Source organism: Ambystoma mexicanum, chromosome 3q (genome assembly GCF_040938575.1).
Source record: "Ambystoma mexicanum isolate Mex_15411 chromosome 3q, UKY_AmexF1_1, whole genome shotgun sequence".
NCBI lineage: Eukaryota > Metazoa > Chordata > Amphibia > Caudata > Ambystomatidae > Ambystoma > Ambystoma mexicanum.
The window spans coordinates 545,337,110-545,358,300 of NC_090926.1; the positions used below are offsets into that span (position 1 = coordinate 545,337,110).

Below are 21,191 nucleotides of genomic sequence, written 5' to 3' on the forward strand. Positions count from 1 at the left end.
TCATCAAACAGAGGTGAAAGAGGGTGATTCCCAGCGAGCTCTGTTTAGGGCAAATGTTTAGCCAGGTGTAGTTTTCTCTTACGTATGATCACAATTTACACCAGAAACTAGTATTAACAAAACAATTAGGTGTATTATACAACTTTCAAGCTCAATTATATCCTCAAGTTGTGGTTTTGCATAAAATACCTTGCTTCAGTGTAACTTCATCTCAGACACAACAAAAAAACGTACACTTTTCCCCCAAAAAATCATAAACTGTTCTCACTCCCTGGTGACATCTTTGCCACTACTCAGTATGTCTCTATCCATAAGCCCCATGTGTCCACATACACTTGTAAACACATTACACAACGCATCCAACCCTTCTAGTTTTACATCCATAAAATTCAGTTGTCACGTAAGGGCCTTCTGACGATTTTCCAATGCAACGTTTTGTGAATACAGTAAAGTTACACTTTGGTGAGTATGTTCCTTGTGCCCGTCTAGATCCCACTAAACCTACTCATCACTCTTCAGCACACCCCTGCTGACAGCCAAAGTGCCGGTCTTTCAGTAAGTTACACATGTGTAAGTCACACATGTGTGCATCATTTCATGAATTTGAAGTAACTTACTCACTAGTAATTAACTACATTTCACTGGAACATGTTAAGTCTACTTACTTCTGGAAAACTCTTATAAGGAGCAATATCAAACGTGTAGGATAACTTTGGCAATATTCTAAACAAGTTTTTAGCACAAGAGATAACTTTGCTTGTGCACAAAACAAAACAAAGGTGTGCAGACTTCATGAAGTGGATCTGAACATGTGCATAACAGGTGTGCTCATTCAAATGCTCTATCGCCACCCCCAGGTGCAATTGCACTCAGAACACACACCACGGTGGCAACTTTCAAAAAGTGCAGGGAGTGTGCAATGCACGAGAGGATCATTCCTAACTCTTTAATGCATTGACTGTACGTGGACCAGCTGCTGCACGGTCCCTGCACTTGTAGCCCACACACATCTATGACATGTGTTATTATTTCTGAAGCAGTTTACATGCCTTTCAAGTGCTTGTTACTGTGAAATATGCTCCTGGAACCCGCATGGGTGCTGAGAAACGGTCATGTGTTTGTGTGGGGAGCATGATCCTGACACTAATGTATGCAAAGTGGCTTGCCAGTGCTACCTTTGTGCTGGTGCACAGCCCCCTGAAATGCACAGTTTACCTTTGTGAATAAGCTATACTGCACATTTCTGACAATCAGGCATCTGAAAATGTGCATCCTCTGCACTATTTTTGGATACATTCAGAGTTAGTGAGTGTGGATAATTTGGTTCACCGCACAGAAGTTTGACGTCCTTGGAGTCATAGGGCCTCATTACGACCTCGGCGGTAGCCATGCCGCTTTTAGCGGCATGGCTGCTGCCGAAAACGCGTCCGGGTTCCCAGAATGAGGAATTACCGGGCCATTCCGAGTTCGGAGGGCCTGGTAATTCTTCCTTCTAGGAACCCGGACCCGGACCTTCCCCATTCCCATTTCAGCCCCCATAGGGCTGAAATGGGAATGGGCGAGGGAGCAAACAACGGGCCGATTAAGAGCGGCCCGTTGTTTGCTCCCTCCTCCCCTCGCGGGACCCGCTCTGCACGTCTGGTGAAACCAGACGTGCAGACCGGGTCCCGCGAGGGGACCTCGTAATCAGGCGGGACGGGGTTGACAGCGCCGGCACCTTTACCGGCGCCGTTAACCCCGTCCCACCTGGGTTATAATGAGGCCCATTATCTTTGGTAATATCCATTGCTAAGACTGTGCATCAGCAAATATCGGGTATAGTAGCCATTACAGCTCACAGATAGGTGCCTTCCATTCCAGTTTGCTAGGTACATTTTTCCCACTCTATCTCACCTCACCTCCATCTACTGCACCCTGTGGCATATACTGGTTACTATGTAATCTGTACCCGTGCTTTGTGGTGGTCTCTGTTTCCTATCTAAGGTTTTCCACGTTTTGCTTCGGTTTGGTTTATTATTTTTATAGTGCACACAGCCCCAGGGCATCTTAGCGCTTAACTTAAGACAAGATAAAGTAAGTGCTATGAATGGTTACAGAGGCAGCAAACAATGAGGAGGAGAGTTAGGGAAAATAACAGGGGGTGAACATCTAAAAAGTGCAAATGAAGCATACAATGGGCATATGTAATATAGGGCGTTCGCCTCTTCTAGGGAACTACATCAATTACATTTTAAGTCAAAATCAGGTAGCAGGTATATGCAAGATGGGGTGTTCACCACTTGTAGGGAACAACATAAGGTATATATTAAGTCAAGATTAGGTAGCAGGTATATGCAAGATGGGGCGTTCACCTCTTATAGGGAACAACATCAAATACATATCCAGTCAAAATCAGGTAGCATTTGTATGCAAGATGGGGGTGTTCACCACTTGTAGGGAACAACATAAGGTACATATTAAGTCAAGATTAGGTAGCAGGTATATGCAAGATGGGGAGTTCGCCTCTTGTAGGGAACAACATCAGGTACATATTAGGTCAAAATCATGTAGCAGGTGTATGCAAGATGGGGGTGTTCACCACTTGTAGGGAACAACATAAGGTACATATTAAGTCAAGATTAGGTAGCAGGCATATGCAAGATGGGGAGTTCGCCTCTTGTAGGGAACAACATCAGGTACATATTAGGTCAAAATCATGTAGCAGGTATATGCCAGATAGGGAACAACATCAGGTATAAGCCAGGTAGGAGCAATGAGGTTACAATAATGACAAAGAGGGCAGTTGATGTACACGGCAAGCAAACTTAGTCACCAAATTCCTTCCAGTTTACCAATGTGATCAGTGACGAAAACAATTGTGAAAAGGAGGCTGTTGGGTACAAGTTCACAGGTGAGAAGGCGTCTGACACGCTAGGCTTAGTTTGTGTAGGGATGAAAGCAAGATGCACAGTACATAAAAAAACACAATGCAGAACCACTAGGATGTAGTGAATGTATAGGAAGGAGTGTGCTGGAGACAGGTCACTCATTACTGTGAGTGCTATCATCCGTAGGGGGTATACTTACTTTGCTTAATCTATATTAAACAAAGTAAGTATGCTGCAGGGAGCATGCCTCAAGATACGGGAGCACTGTATTACAAGTAGAGGTGAGGCAATATGAGACATCAGTTAACGTCAATTGGTCACAGAATAGGGTGGAGGGAGAAGAGGTTAGCTATGCTAGTACGTCTGAATACATGAAGGACTAGAACCCAGAAAGCACAATGGTACAACGTAGCGATAGTTCAGTGTGGTTGCGGTTCAAGTTTAAACAACAGTTGTAAGGTAATGTAGCTTTCAACATTATGTAATTCGTATCAGAACAGTAATCGAGAAGGCAGTAATAGAGGCATTTGCAAAATATTGTAAGCAGAAGAACTGGGGCATTCAGAAATAGCACGGAATTTGAGAGATTCCAGAGAAGGATGGGGTCATATTCGGGAAGAGTTGACTAATTGGCAATGGAAAAATCGAAACAAGGATGTTGGCGAGGATAGATCTGTGCCAGTATGACACTCATGCTATTAGGAAACATAGTTTGTTCGGTAATGGTCCAAGTGGGAACAGGTGGATGAGCGGCAAGCAGCTGTAGGAATGTCATAGTTCAGCGGATTGAAAAGAGTTAGTGCAGAAAAGAGTTTTGTCACAAAGATGTGTTTCTGTCTACCCTCTGTCCAGCTGCATGTTTTGTTTGTAGGTAACATGGTAGTAGGCCCAGTGGGGAACGTTGGTCGCGTAGCTAGTGTTCACCCTGTCCCTGCCTCGTCCGCAGAGAGTCAAGCATCTATGGTCATGGTCCTCTTTATTACCTGCAAGAGTTTCTTCTAGACTGTTAGCGACAGTGCGACCGGTCCTTTACTGTACTTAATGTCTAAGCTCCAACAAGTAGTTCAAGTGAGCAGGGATGTATTTTTGAGGGTTGGCAGGGGTAGCAACTGATACCCCTGGCTCCCTTTTGTTACCCCTAGACATGTCCCTGTGGCCTGTGGGCCACTAGACAAAGAGGTAGTGCCAAGAGCAGATATTTGTGTTGCACCTGAAAATGCGGTTTTATATGCAGCTAAATGTGCCACATGTTTTTTCACCTGGAACCTAGATCTCATTCGCTGGAGAAATAACAGGAACAACCATGAAGCTGCCATCACTAACAGGTTTACAGTCCATTAGTGAAGAATGCCTGAATGGTTGGGTTCAGAGGTTGGCCTGCCTGTTCAGCTCATAGCAGTACTGTAGCAACAGAAAGGGTATGGGAGCTAGTTCTAGATAGCTGGGAATGGGTAAGAGCAGCCTGCAGTACTCAGTGACAGCACAACATAAACACAAATATCATCAGTGTTTCTCGTTATTTGCTTTGCACATCCAGTGAAACACTGGGCCTGTGATGTGAGGGGTGCACCCAAGTCATTTCTGCCACCAATACTACCTGGGCACTGAGTGACCTGACTCAGATCTGCCAGACCTGCATCACAGTGAGATCATTAATGTACATGAAGTTGCCATCCACCTTTGAGTAATCCCTCTGTTGCTTACTCAAGCAACCAAAATATATGTTTAAAAGGATACCTTACGGGCAATGCAATTGCTTTGGGAACAAGAGGATGCAGTGCAACATAGGTTTAGTTCCTTGTTCAGTGCTTAAAAGCCTGAAGAGTCTGGCATTAAGCAAGATATAAAGGACAAAAGAAAATAAGAACATTGGCCTTTTCTAGGGGTGATGTCATGGAAAATAAAATAAAACATTGCAATTACTGTGACCTGCAACACATTCTTCCCCTCTATCTACCATCTAACAAAAACAACTGTGGGTTACTTAACAAATAAGCAAACAGAAGGGTGATGGCTGGAAGGTTTTAAATCATTAATAACCACTGGCACTGCTCTGGGCAACCTCCAGACCATTGTTCTTCAGCCTACCAGGCCACTACATGAAGCGGAAGACCATATGAAAATCATGCTTGGTCCTACCCCAAAAGGGTCACATCCCTTCTGTATGAGACCACAAGCATTCACAGACATGTTTTATCCTCATTGGGCATCATTAGTGAGGAGTAACCAAGGTCTCTAGGCCCAGCAGACTTTCCTATGGGTGATGTTGTTGAGCTACTGCTTACATTTTAAAATAAAAAAAACCTACAATTACTGTGACCTGCAGCACATTCTCCTACATGTCCCCTCCCACTCCCACCTAACATGGGACCTACCCAGAAGTCTCTCAAAGGGTTCTCATAGCTTGCCTTTCCGAATTGCATGGGCCCGAGAGACTCCAATAAAAGCCAGCATTGATACCAAACAATTTTTAAAAAAGAATTAAAGATGGTTGTATGTGTGTGTGTGCTCTTCAAATGACTCAATGTGGAGATTGTGATTGATAGAAAAAGTGTTGGGGTGCTAGACTCTTAGCAAAGTTTGATGGATGTACTTGAGGCTCAAGCTGTTGGAGGACGGTAGTTGAGTGAGATATTGGGGAAAGTCCTTAAGACTCAAAGGGCCTCATTCCGAGTTTGGAGGTAACCACGCCACTATTTGCGGCATGGCTGTCTCCGAACTTGTCCAAACTCCGGCCTGTTGAATGGAGTAATTACCAGTCCATTCCGAGGTCGGAGGGACCAGTAATTCCCCATTCACCAGGGCCATTCCACATTCCCATTTGAGCCCCCATAGGGCTCAATGGGAAGGGGGAATGTGGCAATAACGGTATCATAAATTATGGTACCATTATTGAACCCGGAGTCCCATTGCGGGACCCGTCCTTAACGCCTGCTAAAAGTAGGCGTTAAGGAAGGACCCGCAAAGGGAACTCGTAGTAGGGCGGTAAGGGTTTAACAGCACCGGTCTCGTTACCGGTGACCGTTAACCCTTACCGCCCTACTCGGAATGAGGCCCAATGTGTTGTGGGAGAGTGGTGGAGATTTAAGATGCTTGAGGCTCTCGACGATGAAGAGGGTGTAAGCGATGTAAGATGTTAGCAGTGGATAACAGACTTGCAGTGTTGGAGTGTTAAGTTTTAAGAAGAGTCTGAGGTGTGTGCTTGAGTCTCAATGTCATGGAGGCTGGCACTGGAGACTTAAGATATTGCACTAGTGACTTACAGATGTTGGGAGCAAGTGTTTGATACATAATGGGCCGCATTCCGAGTTTGTAGGTAATCATGGCGCTATTAGCGCCATGACTACCTCCAATACCGGTACCGAGTCCGCCCTCGTTCAATGGGGACTTACCTGTCTATTCCGAGCTTTGCGGGACCGGTAAATCCCCATTGAAAAAGCCATTCCCCATTCCCATTTGAGCCCCCATAGGGCTCAATGGGAAGGGGGAAGGCACTAATAATGGTACCGTTATTAGCTCTAAAGTCCCTTAACGGGTCCCGTCCTTAACGCCTGGCAAAACCAGCCGTTAAGGAAGGCACCCGCTAAGGGAACTCGGAATAGGGCGCAAAGAGATTACCAGCACCGGTGTCTTTACCGGTGCCCGGTATCCCTTTGTGCCCAACTCGTAATGAGGCCCAATGTGTTGTAAAACAGTTGAAATGCATTGCATGCAGATATAAGATAGCTTAGAAGAGTAATTGAGACACCCACTGTTGGGTTGTTGAAGGAGGTTACTGGAGACTTAAATACTTAAATTGATAGTTTGCTTGAGGTTGATGGTTTTAGAGAATGCTGGAGACTTAAGTTGCTGGAAGGTGGCACTTGTAAACATTAAGGTGTTGGAGCAGGCACTGGAGGTGTAAGGTGTTGGAGGGTGGGAATGGGTGCCTGACATTTAAAGCTGCTGACAGAGGGCCCTTAGCGACTTGCAGTGGATGCTGATGTGCCCGTGGTGAAAATGGTTGGAGGATATTCAGGGTATGGCTGATATGGCAGGTGTGAGCTGCTGTGTATTGGTTCAAAGTGCACTATTGACAAGCAAATCCCTGTATTGTCCAAGTGTAAAAACATGAACTGGGGCAGCCTCTGATTGTCTTCTGGTTGGACTTGTGTTGGTTAGTTGCTGTTTCCAGTCTGTAGTCAGACACTAGGCAGGCACTCGATGTCTGCACTTTGGGGTTTAGGCCTCTTTGAGATACTCTATCTGTTCACAATTTAGCCTGAGTGGTGTACAGTAGTCCAGGTTGTTATGTTGGACGTCTGCTTACATTCACAGTATTTTTTTCTTTTAATATGGGCCTATACAAACTGATATTAATGCTACATATGGTGATCCATTCTTGTATGAAATGTATATCATATCATGGTGATATTGAAAACATTTTTTTCTTAGTGTACTGAGGAACAATGCTATGTGATGCCACTTCCTGTTTTGACCAGGGGAGAAAGGTTGTGTGCCATCAATTCCCATAATGTCACTTGGGGGCAGTGTGAAATTAAATCACTTCCTTTGATGTCATCAGAGGTCAAGCGCTGTGTGATGTCACTTCCGCTTACCCCTGGCTATTTGGAGAAATGACATCCCTGCAAGTGAGCCACTTCTATCCTGGAAACGGAGGATCTCTTGCTACTCAGAAGGCACAATATATTACAGAAACATCGGTCCATGTAAAATGATCACTAGGGCTAACATTTCCCCAGTGCAAGAAACATATTCAGTCTTAGCACTATGCAAACGTGTAGAAAGGAAATGTTTTTTTGTTTGTTTTGCACTAGGTGTTTTTGCCCAAGCTTTTCATTGCACTTGCACCCGTCCAAAGTGTCTGTAATACCGCTCGTAGTAAGCGGAGCAAAAAGCAAACGAACTGGGTTTTTCAATGGGATTGCTCCATTGCAAAACGCTTTTGTAAATCAAGCCCACTGCGTCTATTTACCATTGTTACTTGTTGTAGTCGTACATTTGTGACTCATTTTACATTCAATGTGTGGACAATAGTGCTTTACAATTGTCAAACTGCCTTTATACAGTGGGCTACGGCATATTATACTACTTTATTTATAGGTTTTCAAATGTGGTGCACTATTTTAGATGATTTGCTCCTTTTCATCAGAGTGTGATTGCTACAATGCTCTTTCTCTTTTCTCTTGCAGAGTCATTTTGTGGCATGCATGACAGCTATTTTAAATCAAATGGACAACCAGCATTATTCTTTCTACATCAACACATTTCAGACAAGCTCAGATCTAGTGGTAAGTGCCGGGAAACATTATTTTGAATAAGATCTTTGGGCCCTAACAACATAACGACCTGTCAAGGTACATCCTTTATTTCCATACAGGTGCCATTGCTTTTATCAGCAAAATACTCTAGGGCCAGTGCGCAGCTGACAAAAAGACAGTCCTATTAAAACTAGGGGCCAGTAGGCCAGCTCTAGAAGAGCGGTTCTGTGCGTTTGATCCAAACTGAGTTTCCTTGACGGATAGGACCTGCTCGTCCCCTGACCCCTCAGCCCAGGCGTCATGGGATTGGGTGGATGCTAGGTGGCACGCACATGAGCCTGGGAGCAACATTGAAGGCTGTCCCATGTGTACCTCGGTGGCTAGCCGATATAGCCAGAAAAACCTGAAAATTACGCGTCTGGATGTTTCCATTTTGTATCATATTGCACGTACGTTTTAGGCATGGGTAAAATCTGTGATAGTGATACTCATCTCCACCTAAAAAAAATGCGATTGTTACACGAAAAACAAAATTTCAGGATCTTTAATTTATTTGTGAGTGAGTTGTTTTTTTCACAGTAAATTCAATATGGGCACTTGAATCCATATCATGTCATGTAAATACTCGATTGGGGCCCGCACAACTGCCAGCTCAGTCGAATGTCCTCTTTATTGCCAATGTCGATGCCACACTGATTGTCAACATGAAGATCTGGCTTTAGTAATCACTTTCCTTAATGTATTAAGTACTCCTGTCTAAAATCCTTGCTTTGTGACCGTCGGGCCCAGCTCTTTCCTTCTGTTGATTTTGTTTCCAAAGTCTGCACCATGTTTTTTTCTGTGCCATAAATGGTGGATTCGACTATTATACTATATGGGCTGGTACTGAGCCGCATTCACACCGCTATTGAGAGTATACCTTCCCTTGGCCCACGTTACTCGAAAGGCAAAGTCGGTATATCTCTTAACTGTGCCTGTTTCACCTTTATGATTGGGTTCACTCTTGTTTTGTAGAAGTGAGTGGGCACTTAAACCTCTACTCACCATTGTACTCCTGCAGGGCAGAAGTCAGTTTGTCACACATTTAATGAAAGTGCCCAGCACAAGCTGTCGGTAGCTAAAATAGGTTGGCAGTTCCTGGACAACGAGATTGTTTATTGCACCTTCATGGTATTTATTTTGGCATTTGTAGAGCACGCCAAGCCCAAAGGCATCCAGGCACGGGTTATAGAGGTTTCTTAAAAGCAAAATCTAGGAGTACACAAGCAAGGAATTATGATATGCGGGAGCTTGATTACAGAAGGGCAACATTTAACAGTACATTCAAAGAATCATGATATGCTACAATTTGGTTATTTTTTTTTTAGTTGTAATTGAGTCAGGTTGGTAGACATATTAGATGTTTAGGGAAAAAAGCCAGGTTTTGAGACATTTACGGAAAGTCCAATATGATGGTTCAGCTCTTAGTGTTAGAGGTAGGGCATTCCAATGCTTAGCTGCCACCACCGGAAAGATGCTGCCCCCAGCTCTTTGCAATCTGAATCTTGGTATAGAGAGGAGGTGGGAGTGAGTAGACTGGGTTGGTCTAGCTGATTGTTATTTGAAAAGTTTTGTAGAAAGCTATCTAGGTGCAGAGTTGGAGAGGCATTTGTTGGTTATGGTGAGAGTTTTGTTTGTTTGTTTGTTTGGTTGTTTATTTTATTTGTATAGCGCTCTGGACCAGGGAGTAAAAGGGCGCTTAGGACAAGTTACAAGGCACAATACATATGACAATTTGCAGTAGTACATTGGCAAGGTTATATACAGTATATACAGACAGAGGTAGTTAATTCTTACAGTTTTGGCATAGATGTGGCATGTACAATATATACAGTTAGTAGCTAGGCCTAGCTTAAGGTTGATTTTTGGTCAGAAACCACCCAATGACATGTTTCCTAAATAGCTGGAAGGAATTGGTCTATTTAATGTTCATGGGCAGGGTGTTCCAGAGTTGGGGGGCGAGGACCGTGAAACTAGAACCTCTGGCTCTTTTAGAAGTAATTCTGGGCACCGTGAGGCATAAAGTGTTGGAGGATCTGGTGGTTCTGATGGCCGGTTTCATGGTGAATTTGTTGGTAAGGTAGGGAGGGGCTAGGTGGTTAAGGGCTTTGTAGGTGAGGCACAGAGTTTTTAAATCAATATTTTGTTGAATGGAAAGCCATTTGCATGATATTCTGGTGGCAGATATGTGCTCCCGCCTGGGAATGTTTAGTGCTGCTCGTAGCACATTGTTTTGGAGAACCTGAAGTTTATTGATTATAGATTGGTTGGCACCTAGGTAGAGGCTGTTCAAAAGAATACGCTCACAAATGGGTAGCCAATGTGCGTATCTTCTGGCTAGTGATATGTGCTTTTTTTATGGATGTTTAAGGCTGCTCTAAGCACCTTATTCTGTATGATCTGTAGCTTTTTGATATCACCGGTAGTGGTTCTGGTGAACAGAGTGTTGCAGTAGTCTAATCTGGAGACTATGAGGACTCTAGCGATTGTGACACAGCTTTCCGTTGAGAAGAAAGGTCTACTAGCGTTAATCAGTTTGGTGGCATATGCTGACATGGAGGCCATTGCATTTACCTGTCTAGTTACGGATAGTGAGGAGTCAAGATACAGCCCCAGAGTTTGAACTTCTTTAGAGACTGGGATGTTGAGGCTGTCAATAATGAAGGACTTGTATGCTCTATCCTCTTTATTTAGGAGTGTTTGTGATCCAATCCGGAGCAACTTGGTCTTGTTGTTGTTCAAGCACACTGAGAGTAAGGCCATCCAAGACTGAATAGTTTGAAAAAACATGCCAAATGTGTTGGAGTCAGTGTTGTAGGAGCCTGGTAAGGGTAGGAGGATTTGGTTGTCATCTGCATAGTTAGTGTAGGAAATACCCAGGGTGTCGAGAAGGTTGAAAAGCGGTTTAGTGAAAATATGGCATGGGATGCTGCTGGCCAAATGTGTGAGTAGCTAATGAAATTGCACTCTGACTGGACATGCAAGCTGTCCTGGCCAATATAGGCTATCCTTGGCCTATGATGACCGTGCCCATGACCTATGATGGTTATGCCGATTGTGCTGATAGGGTATTACACTTGCACCCCTAGAAGATCATAACAGCATCATGGTAATGTATGGTTGATGACTTTATTATTATTTCATTTCCTTCTGTGTCTTTTTGTTACCATATTAATGCAATGCAATTTAATGCACTGTAAAGTTGCTTTATATAGTGCACTTCTGTCAGCTTTGTTGGTCTCACTGAACATGGCTCAATAGTAAAATAGGCGTATGGGGGTCTTGAAAAGGATAAAGGGAGAGACCAGTGCGAAACCTGTGTTGTTTATAAGTGCAGGTCCTAAGTATCTTGGTCCAAAATGTGGATCTGTTTTTTATGGGTTTGGTGAAAAACTTGGCAGTGTGTTATCCAAGGAGGAATGCCCAAGATCTAATAGACCTGGTCTGGTTAGCTGCTGATGTGGGGAGAGTGTGATAGGGCTAAAGAGGATGTACTAATGGCTAGGCCTGTGGCATCGATCAATAGGAAATGTGTGTTTGTATTGTACTTTGGTGGGAGATCTTTTGATTAGTCTGGTGGAAGATGGGAGTTGGCTTGTCAAAGCAATACATGTGCATTTCGATATCACTCATTGACCCTGTCAGTTCTCTCTTACTCTCTCGCTCACTCTCTCTCTAACAGATACATTTTACCCAATATGCAGTACATATCTGTGAATTGGCAAATGAGGGAAGAGGGCAGTCTGGATACTCATTGAAATAAGCTACATTGTAAGGGTTATGGGATGCAAAAGAACATTTGAGTCAGAAAAATGGGTATTTAAATTTGTGAACCATAGGCACCAATTTCACTGTCGTTAGTATTTTTTGTTTGTTTTGGGATGTACGTTCAGACCACCGCCCCTCCTAGATGATTTGGATATTTGGATTGTGGAAAAGATATTAAAATATGGAGATGAGCACGGGACGGTGTAGGGAGCAGTGGTATGTTATGGATGAAGACAATTTTGGGGTGGGAAATCACACAGGGGGAATTAACCAGTAGTAAGGCAATTCACATATGCAGTGTATAGTATGTTTAGGTACACAATAGTCATAACACGAACTATACCGCGGCTAAGAGTAGGCCTGAATCCTCGTAGGCTGTGTTCTCGAAAGGCATACAGAACAACAAGCCATTATCCTTCACTTCACAATTGCATCCCGATTCCCTGGTGTGGCAAGGAACACACACAGGCCCCCACATCAGTTAGGCTTTTGAACCAATTAGGTAGGAATATACCCAGCCAAAGAAGTGAAGGACTGCAACCTAGTTCCAAGGTTGTATTCCTGGGAGCAAAAGGCAGAGGTCTCGGGATGCCAAAACATGAATCAAGATTTAAGACACCAGCACCCTCCAGAATGATTGTCACTCTATTTGAACTACCAGAGGTGCAGGGAAATGGGCTTTAAATCCTTTGTGAACTGGATTGATTAGTGGGACACTAGGTCCATTCCATGGGAAGGGAACTGATGAAGAGAGAAGCGAAGAACAACATGATCTATATTTTGTGCCAAGGAGAGCTAAGAATGATGCCCATTCAGTGGGGAGGGCATGATGGGGGTGCTGACGTGCCTGGTGTGAGGAATTCGACCATCCGCACAGGGAGAATGTGCTCGCCTAGGATTTTTAGATTTTTTAATAATGAAAAGGAATTCATGGGAGACCAACCTCTGAGGACCGCGTGAGGCCATTCCACACACAGTCCATCTGCTTCCCACTCTAAACACATAGTCACATGTACTCCGGGAAGATACAACCTACCGGTGCGTCTTCCCTTGTCATATTCAACTGGAATGTGACAGCCCTGGGTACATCATAGCATCTCAAGGAGTGGGAAGGCACATCTTTCACCAGCATGGGCAGCCTAATTTAAATATCAAAGGCCCCCATGGGTCTGCGTTCTTTTGTCCTCCAGCTGGTGACAGTGCATGCCAATGAGAGATAATTGAAGCAAGCTTGAAGGGGCTTGGTTGCCGGAATAGACAACAGGAAAGGCGGGGCTAACACCCCTTTGGTATGCAATGTGTCAACTTGAAGCTAGTTCCCACCCCTCTGTATGAAATGCAGTGAAATGCATGTCTGGGTCCACTATTTACCGTAGGCAAATCCCTGCAGACTGACCCCTTTCAGAGGGGAGAAGTATGTGGTTTGGGGGAGACAGGAAGTCTTCTCCCAGCACAAACCTGAAGGGAACCCTGTGCTTTAATCAAGAGTCTAAGAAGGCTCAGTTAACCAGAAAGACACTTTGATGTACAATAGACAGGGAGATGAGTGGGACATATATATATGTTGTCACCCCCTTGTCTGTCCTGTTGCAGAACAATCTGGGACTGACTGCATGCATAACAGAAGATTGTTGATGGGGACCCAGGATTTTCTCATTAAGGTTGGTTTAGCCTTCACCAATCACTGGGGCCCATTTGGCTTTAAAAGAGGGCTGAACCCCTTACATAGCAGATCATCTGAAGACTTTGAAAGGAGAAAGAAGAAGCACCCATTTGAACCCGAGCTGAAGATAAACTCTAACTTATGTCTTCTGCCAGTGAAGGAAGGCCAAGAGTTTCAAGAGGGAAGCAAGATCCCTCCCCTAAATATCTCCCTGGTAACAGAGAGAGATACCGGACTCAGAGCACCCGTCCAGCAGCTCCAGAACTGGTACCCAGCCAGCACACAGCGTGCTCTGCTAGGTTCTGCCAGCAAACTTCTTAGGTGGGAAATGACGGAGAGCATCTGAACTAAGGACAAGGCTGTTCCCTGCAAACACTCTCCTGAGCTTTGGGCTGTTCGCCTTGGCAGGACACGAGCACTGCGAAGAAGCTAGGAGGTGTGCTGCACAAGCATCATCCAGCGTCCATCTTTTAAGGACATTTTCGAGACAGTCGGGTCCTCGAGCCGCATCCGGCTGAACTGCTGACTGTTGTCACGCCACAGTCTGTGCCGCCTCGACCAGCATTCCAGATACACCAACCAGCACAGAGACAATGATTCTTGGCCCTGAACAGCCCTGCTGGAGAGCCTGCAGCCGTCCGTCTAGCCTTGCTTGCCGAACTGCCTGCTGCCTGCTACCTCCAGCTGTCTCACGCCACTAACCCTGTCTCAAGGGCTACAAAGTGCCCTGAACCTACCTCGATGCTGTCGAGCACCAATAACTTCTCCAGCACCAGGTACATTGTGGTTCTGCCCGACTGGTCCTTTTCCAAAGGCCCCTAGAGACAGTAACGACCCTTTCCACCTTGGTACTGTAACCGAATAACCTTGAACTGTAAGACTGATTACTTTACCAACTACCCTCCTGTCAGTATCCAAGTGCATCCCTTTCCTTCATGAAACTGTCTGTCCTCTGTGTTCCTTTACAGGGTGGGTTGTATTTTGTAGTGTGCTAAAACTGTCTGTTGTAGTAATAATAAAGTAAACATTTTTTATACTGGACAATCTCTTTTATCATTTATTTTTGCTGTGTTGCAACTACCTAACGATCCACGACCTTGCGGAGATAAGCCTGCAGTCCTGTCTATGTTACCAAAATTGGACAAGGAGGTCTTATAATTCACTTGTATTCCAATCTGTTTGGATCCCTTCTGGTGTACTAGAGGTGTGGGGTTGATTGATGGTTTAGAAACCAATATTCATCCCTGGACCACCAGTGCCCTGGAAGTTGATTCTTCACACCTGGGATGAGAAAAGGTCTGCTTTGTTCGCAAGGATCAGGCTGACCTCAAAGTTCCCCACAGATTTCAGAGTGATAACCAGGTGCATATTACTTGGTTAGTATCGAAGGTAGGGTGGTGCCAGTTGATGTTAACCAATTGTTTTGCATCATTCTACGATTGACAAGGATGTTACCCAAGTGTGGTGAAGATGAGTGAGAAGACATTACAACTGAAGGATGGCTATATGTAATAATTAGCATCTATATATGTGGCAGCCAATGCAGGTGGGTGATTAACACTGTATACCAAGCATGTCATGAGTGACGATTCTTATGTTTATAACGTGAGTTTTGTGCGTCAGAGAGCTCTTTAGCAGTTTATTTGTAATACCCTGTCACCTTATTCTTTTGTATACAAAATAAAGTTCTTCTCTTTCTCGAAAAAGGGTGCACATAGCCTTTTTCCCTAGCAGGTTTTATTTTCTTGGTTTGATCGCTGGGAGTTGCCCCACATTTGGCAGGCTTGGGGCCACCTCAAACCTCATTCTACATTGCTCAGGTTCTGTGTGCAAGGGTCAGCTTTGTATTTTTTTCCTGTCATGGCAATGCTTGTTGGGTTAGCGAATAGTGTTTGTCAAGCAATCATCAGGCGATTGAGACAGCAGTCACAATCCCTGGTTGTTTCTCCCAGAGGACTACCCCAATATCTCCCACAAGCCTCAATATCCTTTCATGCACTGCACACAGTCACAAGTCAAAATGAAATCCCCTCCACTGGCAACCATTCACACAGTGCTGAGACAGCTCCATAACGTTGGTTTGAAAATAATGCTGCGACCCTGCAGTGGGTTCTTCATAATGACATGAGGGGCAGGAAAGCTAAAGGTGGAGTGTGGATGTCTGAAAGTGCCCCCACGAAGATCGGTGCACCATCCCTTGGCCAAAGGGTGTTTTGTGGCTTTGAAGAGAATCATGTTGGCATTGAAAAAAGGCAGGCAACAGGATAATACGTCCAGTAAAACTATGGGCCTCATTACGAGTATGGAGATAGCCATGGTGCTATTAGCGCCATGGCTGCCTCCATACCGGGCTCCAATACCGGGTTCCTGCAATGAGGATTTATCGGGTCATTCCGACATAGGAGGACCCGGTAATTACTTCTTGCAGGAACCCATCCCACTCCCATTTGAGCCCCCATAGGGCTCAGTGGGAATGGGGAGGGAGGTAATAATGGGCACATTACAACTGGCCCGTTATTACCTCCCTCTTCCCCTCGTGGGACTCGGAAATGACGCCTGGTTTTACCAGGCGTCCTTACAGGGTCCCTCAAAGGGAACCTCGTAATTGCGCATCCTGCAATAAAGGGTGCTGGTCCTGTACCGGGACCCTTCATTACAGGAGCGCAAGCCTCATAATGAGGCCCCATGATTTTGAAGGTGCAGTATCTCTGACTGCTTGATATGTAATTATCTCTGCCAGAGCTTCTTAGGAAGCGTTCTCCAGATGCTAAATAATGAAACCGGAGAAGAGACAGATTAACAGTATTCATCTCTTTTTAAGGGCTGTGCTTAAAGTGATAGAGACGAGCTGTAAGTGATTAATAGCTATTTACACTACAAAAGAGAGACGAGGGGAGTGATCAGTTGCCTTTCTAGAGTAAGGTGGGGTTCACAGATTTTTCCCATAATGTTTAAACTTTTACAAGTGTATTAATGGAACTAACTATATTGTTTATGCTTTATTGATGGTGCTTTCGGTGGTCATGGTCAACGATCATGGAATCCTCAACTCATGTATGTTCAATGAGGCCAAAGGTAATGTGATGGCACTTACTGCAAAGTCACCAAGAGAAGACCTGTAGATGCACCCCTAAGATGTATTAAGTAACACAGTCAGATTCAAGGTGCAACTGCCAAAGACGTCCTAATGCAAGTTCTGTAATAGGAACACAAGCCAGAGTTTCATTGAATACTGTCCGATAATACACTCTCTAGGTGACCCAGACCTCAAACAAAACTATTAGCAACACTTATGTTTAAAGTTATATTTAAAGTATTTATAATTAGCTGGTATGCATTGGTGACATCAGAACAATCATGATAATTGTCCAATAGGAGATTAGTACAACAGCCTCCTCCGATGTGGGATGGGTAGGTGAGCATAAATAACAAAATCATAGCAACAGGGTCAGATCATTTGGATCTTGGGAAGCTGACTACCCAGACCATTTGACAGAACAAATTAGTGCCAGTGTTCAGACAGAGAGGCACTTTAAAGCACTGGACATTTTATTGTGAGGGCAAGTAGGAGACCAACAATTATTTACAATTTTTCCCTCGAGCCAACATTTGATGAAGTGGAAACGGATTCAATATTGCTGCTTCATCTAGGACATGGGGAGGGGAACCAGAAGCCAGAGGGTCCATATAGATTCATCACAGATAAAGACGCCTGTCCCAATGTCTCTGACGTGCTACAGGCACACATAATTGCACAATTGCACCTTTTGTTTTGTGTATCTTAGAACTGAATATGGAGTTGGGGTATATCCCTCTATCAATACAATTCATACATTAACTTCCCAGGTTTTTACAGATGCAAGATTTTCGGTCTGTGTGCTAACGTGTGAAACAGACCTCACAAAGTACCACTGAATTAATAGATCCTCGCCCTTTGAAAATCTTCATCTAATGAAAATGTCCCAGATGGGCTTTGCTAGTGTTTTGCAAATTAGGTTCATGGTGGAGGGGTGGTGTCAAGGAAATAGGTTCTAAGAAATCAGTCTTTTGAATGTATACTCATTTTCATTTGCTCTTACCCCAAAACCATTTAGAATGTTATTTTCAATTGTCATTAGTTAGAAACTTTCTTAATCCTGAATATGACTGAACTGGGAGACTCCAGCCCTTTAAGACGAGGTAGCAATTCCCTTGAGATGAATGGGGATGCAGAAGTTACTCAAACATCAATGATCGAAACAACTCTGGTAGTTGGCAAAAATGTATCTGTTTTAATATCAATTATCTAAAACAGGGAGTGCAATGGAAATCAACAGACGTCTCAGCGCATAACTTTAATACTATTCTAAGATAGTGAAAAGTGATAGGTTTCTTAACCTCAGGTGGGGCAACAAAACCCTCCTCTCAAACAGGTCACTATGAATGTCACTAAATACACAACATCCCATTGGTTACACAAACTATAGGGCCCTTAATCGCATGGCCCCCTACAATTAGTTGGCACTCTAACCTACATCAGTACTTTTCCACCTACTTTAGCAGCACGCAGGCTGGTCTTTCAGGTGCAGGTGAGCTAGTATTTAGCCATAGCTTCTCACCAATTAGCATATCATCTATCATCACCTCAGTGGCCTGCTGATAATAAAGGCTTTGAACTTGTCCCTGGGAGTATCCTTTTGTTCTGGAGAATTCGGGGGAGTGAAGGCCCGCTCTGCCCTCATGCGTAGGTGTGGTCATCATGTTCATCCAACTTCATCTTTCCACGTGATTGAAGACCACAAAATCGAGCTCTAGTGTATTTAAAATACTATTTTCTAATAGACCTCTGATGTCTTCAGTGTTTTTGTTCATGTCTTCTTAACAGGAGTTTCTTTCTTTCACACGATTTGTATCCAATGTCTGCTCACCCCAACCTGATAAGACCTTTGCTTCTTGGACGCATCCAGCATCGCCTTTCTGAGTTTTACTCCTGTTAATTCATTCAAGTGTTTTTAACTATGACAACTGTGACATCTTTTTTAGTCCAGCTCTGCTATAATACGTAGTGGAAACATACATTCTTCATTTGCTCATATATATGTATACATTGGCGCATGCCGCAATCTATTCACTATAAAGCTAGCCTCCAGAATACTTTGTCTGCTTGTGTTTCTTTGCATCTGTACATGTGTAAAATGGCTAGATATCTTCATCACTTCTGTAGCATAAGTTTCTTCATCTTGATCCCAAGATGTCACTTATCTTTGATACCTTCTTGATACCTTATAGAATATCTTCATTCTCTTGTCTCTGCACCTCTTATATGTATGTCAGCTTGCTTCGTGTGACGGTGACGTCGCCATTCTTCTTTTCCATTCAACTGTCCTGTTTCTTCTGGGATTTCATTCACATGGCCATCATACTGTCTGGTATGCAGGTATGGTTTTCTCAATGGGAACCTTGTTTCCAGAATTCTCCTTGGTATCTTTATGTTCAATGGTTTTGCTTGTGTCTCACATTCTGGTTCCCAACATATAGGCAATATGGGCGAAGTGGTTGAGGTGGGGGTACTTGGCTCCTTCTCGACATAACTTTTTGTTTGTATATAAGAAAAGTCCCTCAAAAAGAACTACAATTATTTATGTTGAATTATGTGTCACTCCAAGTCGGCTTTTGAAGTGGTCTACTCTTAACCATCAAACAAATTGATTGTGCGATTAAGGTATTCCTTCAGCCAAAAACAACCAATGTGAATATCCTGATGTTCTTCAACTGTAAGTTGATTTGCTTTTCCTGTTTCACAATGTTAGGCAGAATTATATGCAGTACCCTTTGGGAACACCACACACAATTAAGACTACAAGTGACAGTACAAATTCACCTTTGGTACAAGCCTGTACTACACAGCAAAAGTGGTAAAGATGGCTGAGCAGCCAGACTTATCTCAAGAGCAAGTGAGCAGTATCAAATAGTTACACAAAGGACAACAATTACTATGATTCAAACAAACACTGACTCAAGGTTTCCAAGTAAAAGAATACACATTTATTTACTCATCAGTTATATAACATTTCACTGAAGTAAAGCAGTTTAAAAATCACACTCTTAGTATACCACACCACTCCCAATAGGTTCCAGACAAGTTAAGCTCACAAAATGAAGTGGGAGCAAAATGGCACACCAGAAATTTAAAAGGGAGTGAAAGACAAAGTTAATAGAAATTGAACCACACCAACAGGTAAGTACTCAGGGCAATTGAGCAAGAGGAACTACAGTGATAGAATCAGGTAGAAAAGGCTTAATGCCAAAGTCAATAGGTCAAAAGTCTTTTGCTCAAGATCACACGGTTCAGGGTAGTTCACGGTAAAGTTCGTGCCACGGGTTCTGGACGAGGTTTTTCGGCAGAAAAGTTAGTTCAAAGAGAAGAGAAGGACAAGCCCTCGGATTGGAGAAAGATTTCAAACACTTTCACTGTGGTTGAACGAAACGAACAACCGGATTTGCACAGTACCGTAAAACGGAGACAAAGCTGTAGCTGAGGCGGACGTTCCTGGTAATTCCTGCAGGCTCACGGTTCCTGAAGCAACTGTCGGACTGACATAAAGTAGGAAGACTGGAGGGTCCTGCACTACCAGGGAAGAAACCAGCAGCACAGCGAAACAACGAATAAAAGGTGCGCTCCTTAAAACCCAAGCAGGGCACGATCTTCCTGGCTATCAAACCCATTGTAGCTCTGTACAGCGAATTCGACCAGAGGAGGGGTCCTGGCTTGAAGTTTGGGAAAACTGGTTGGTCCCACCAGCTCAAGGGAAGAAGTTTCCTGGAGGATCTTTTCTGTCATCGAATTCTGAAGATTCGGACCTGCGGCAGGGCTTCACCGGGTGGTTCAGTTGTTGTAGGGGTACTCTTCTGTCAGCTCCTCATTGTTTCTTTCATTGCAGTGGCGACTCTGCCTTTCCAGTCCGAAAGACCTGCTTTTTATGCTGTTTTCCCCCATTCACACAGCCTGGCTGTCAATCACACTGCAGGGTGGCTGTTCTGGCGAGGACAGTCACCCAGCCAATTAAACAGGAGTGCGACATGGGTTACCAAGGGACCCCATGGCAGGGGTCCTAAAACCCCTCCCTCACATCCTGCCTACCCAGATTTTCAGGTGCCTTAAGGAGGGCTTCTGTGCAGAAGCCCCGAAAAGACGGCGAACAAAGGGACCAAACCTGGTTTAGTGCGCAGAGTAAAACACGAGAAAGACTTTAACAAAAAGAAATGGCGAATAAACCCAGCTGGAGCCGAAATAAAATATATTTGGTCAAGCCGGTTTATGTTTGAGGCTAATAAAATAGCCTAAAACAATACCAGATAACCACGGTATGAAAAATAAAGTAGTTACCACTGCCACCAGCCAAGTCTTGATGAAAAGGGAGCGAAACAGTGCTCCAAGAGAAACATACAAAAAGGGATAAGGATTAACCCTTTCCAATAATACATGTAAGATGGGGTGTACTTGGTCTGTGGTTTAAAGAGACTACATAAAGTTAATTGCAACTTTACATGTTTCTGGGAGACAGTAGTCAGTCCTAGAAAAATGGAGCCAGTGGGAAGTCTGAAAGACAACCC

At 44.0% G+C, this 21,191-nt stretch overlaps 1 protein-coding gene across 2 annotated transcripts in view; it reads left to right on the top strand.

Annotated features, from left to right (window-relative positions):
* DOCK2 (dedicator of cytokinesis 2) overlaps positions 1-21,191 on the top strand; it is a 2,833,934-nt gene that overhangs the window by 1,978,466 nt on the left and 834,277 nt on the right. For both annotated transcript variants that reach the window (XM_069654309.1, XM_069654310.1), the window contains exon 28: positions 8,060-8,158. In XM_069654309.1, the coding sequence (XP_069510410.1) occupies positions 8,060-8,158 (99 nt within the window). The remainder of the gene's footprint in view (positions 1-8,059; positions 8,159-21,191) is intronic.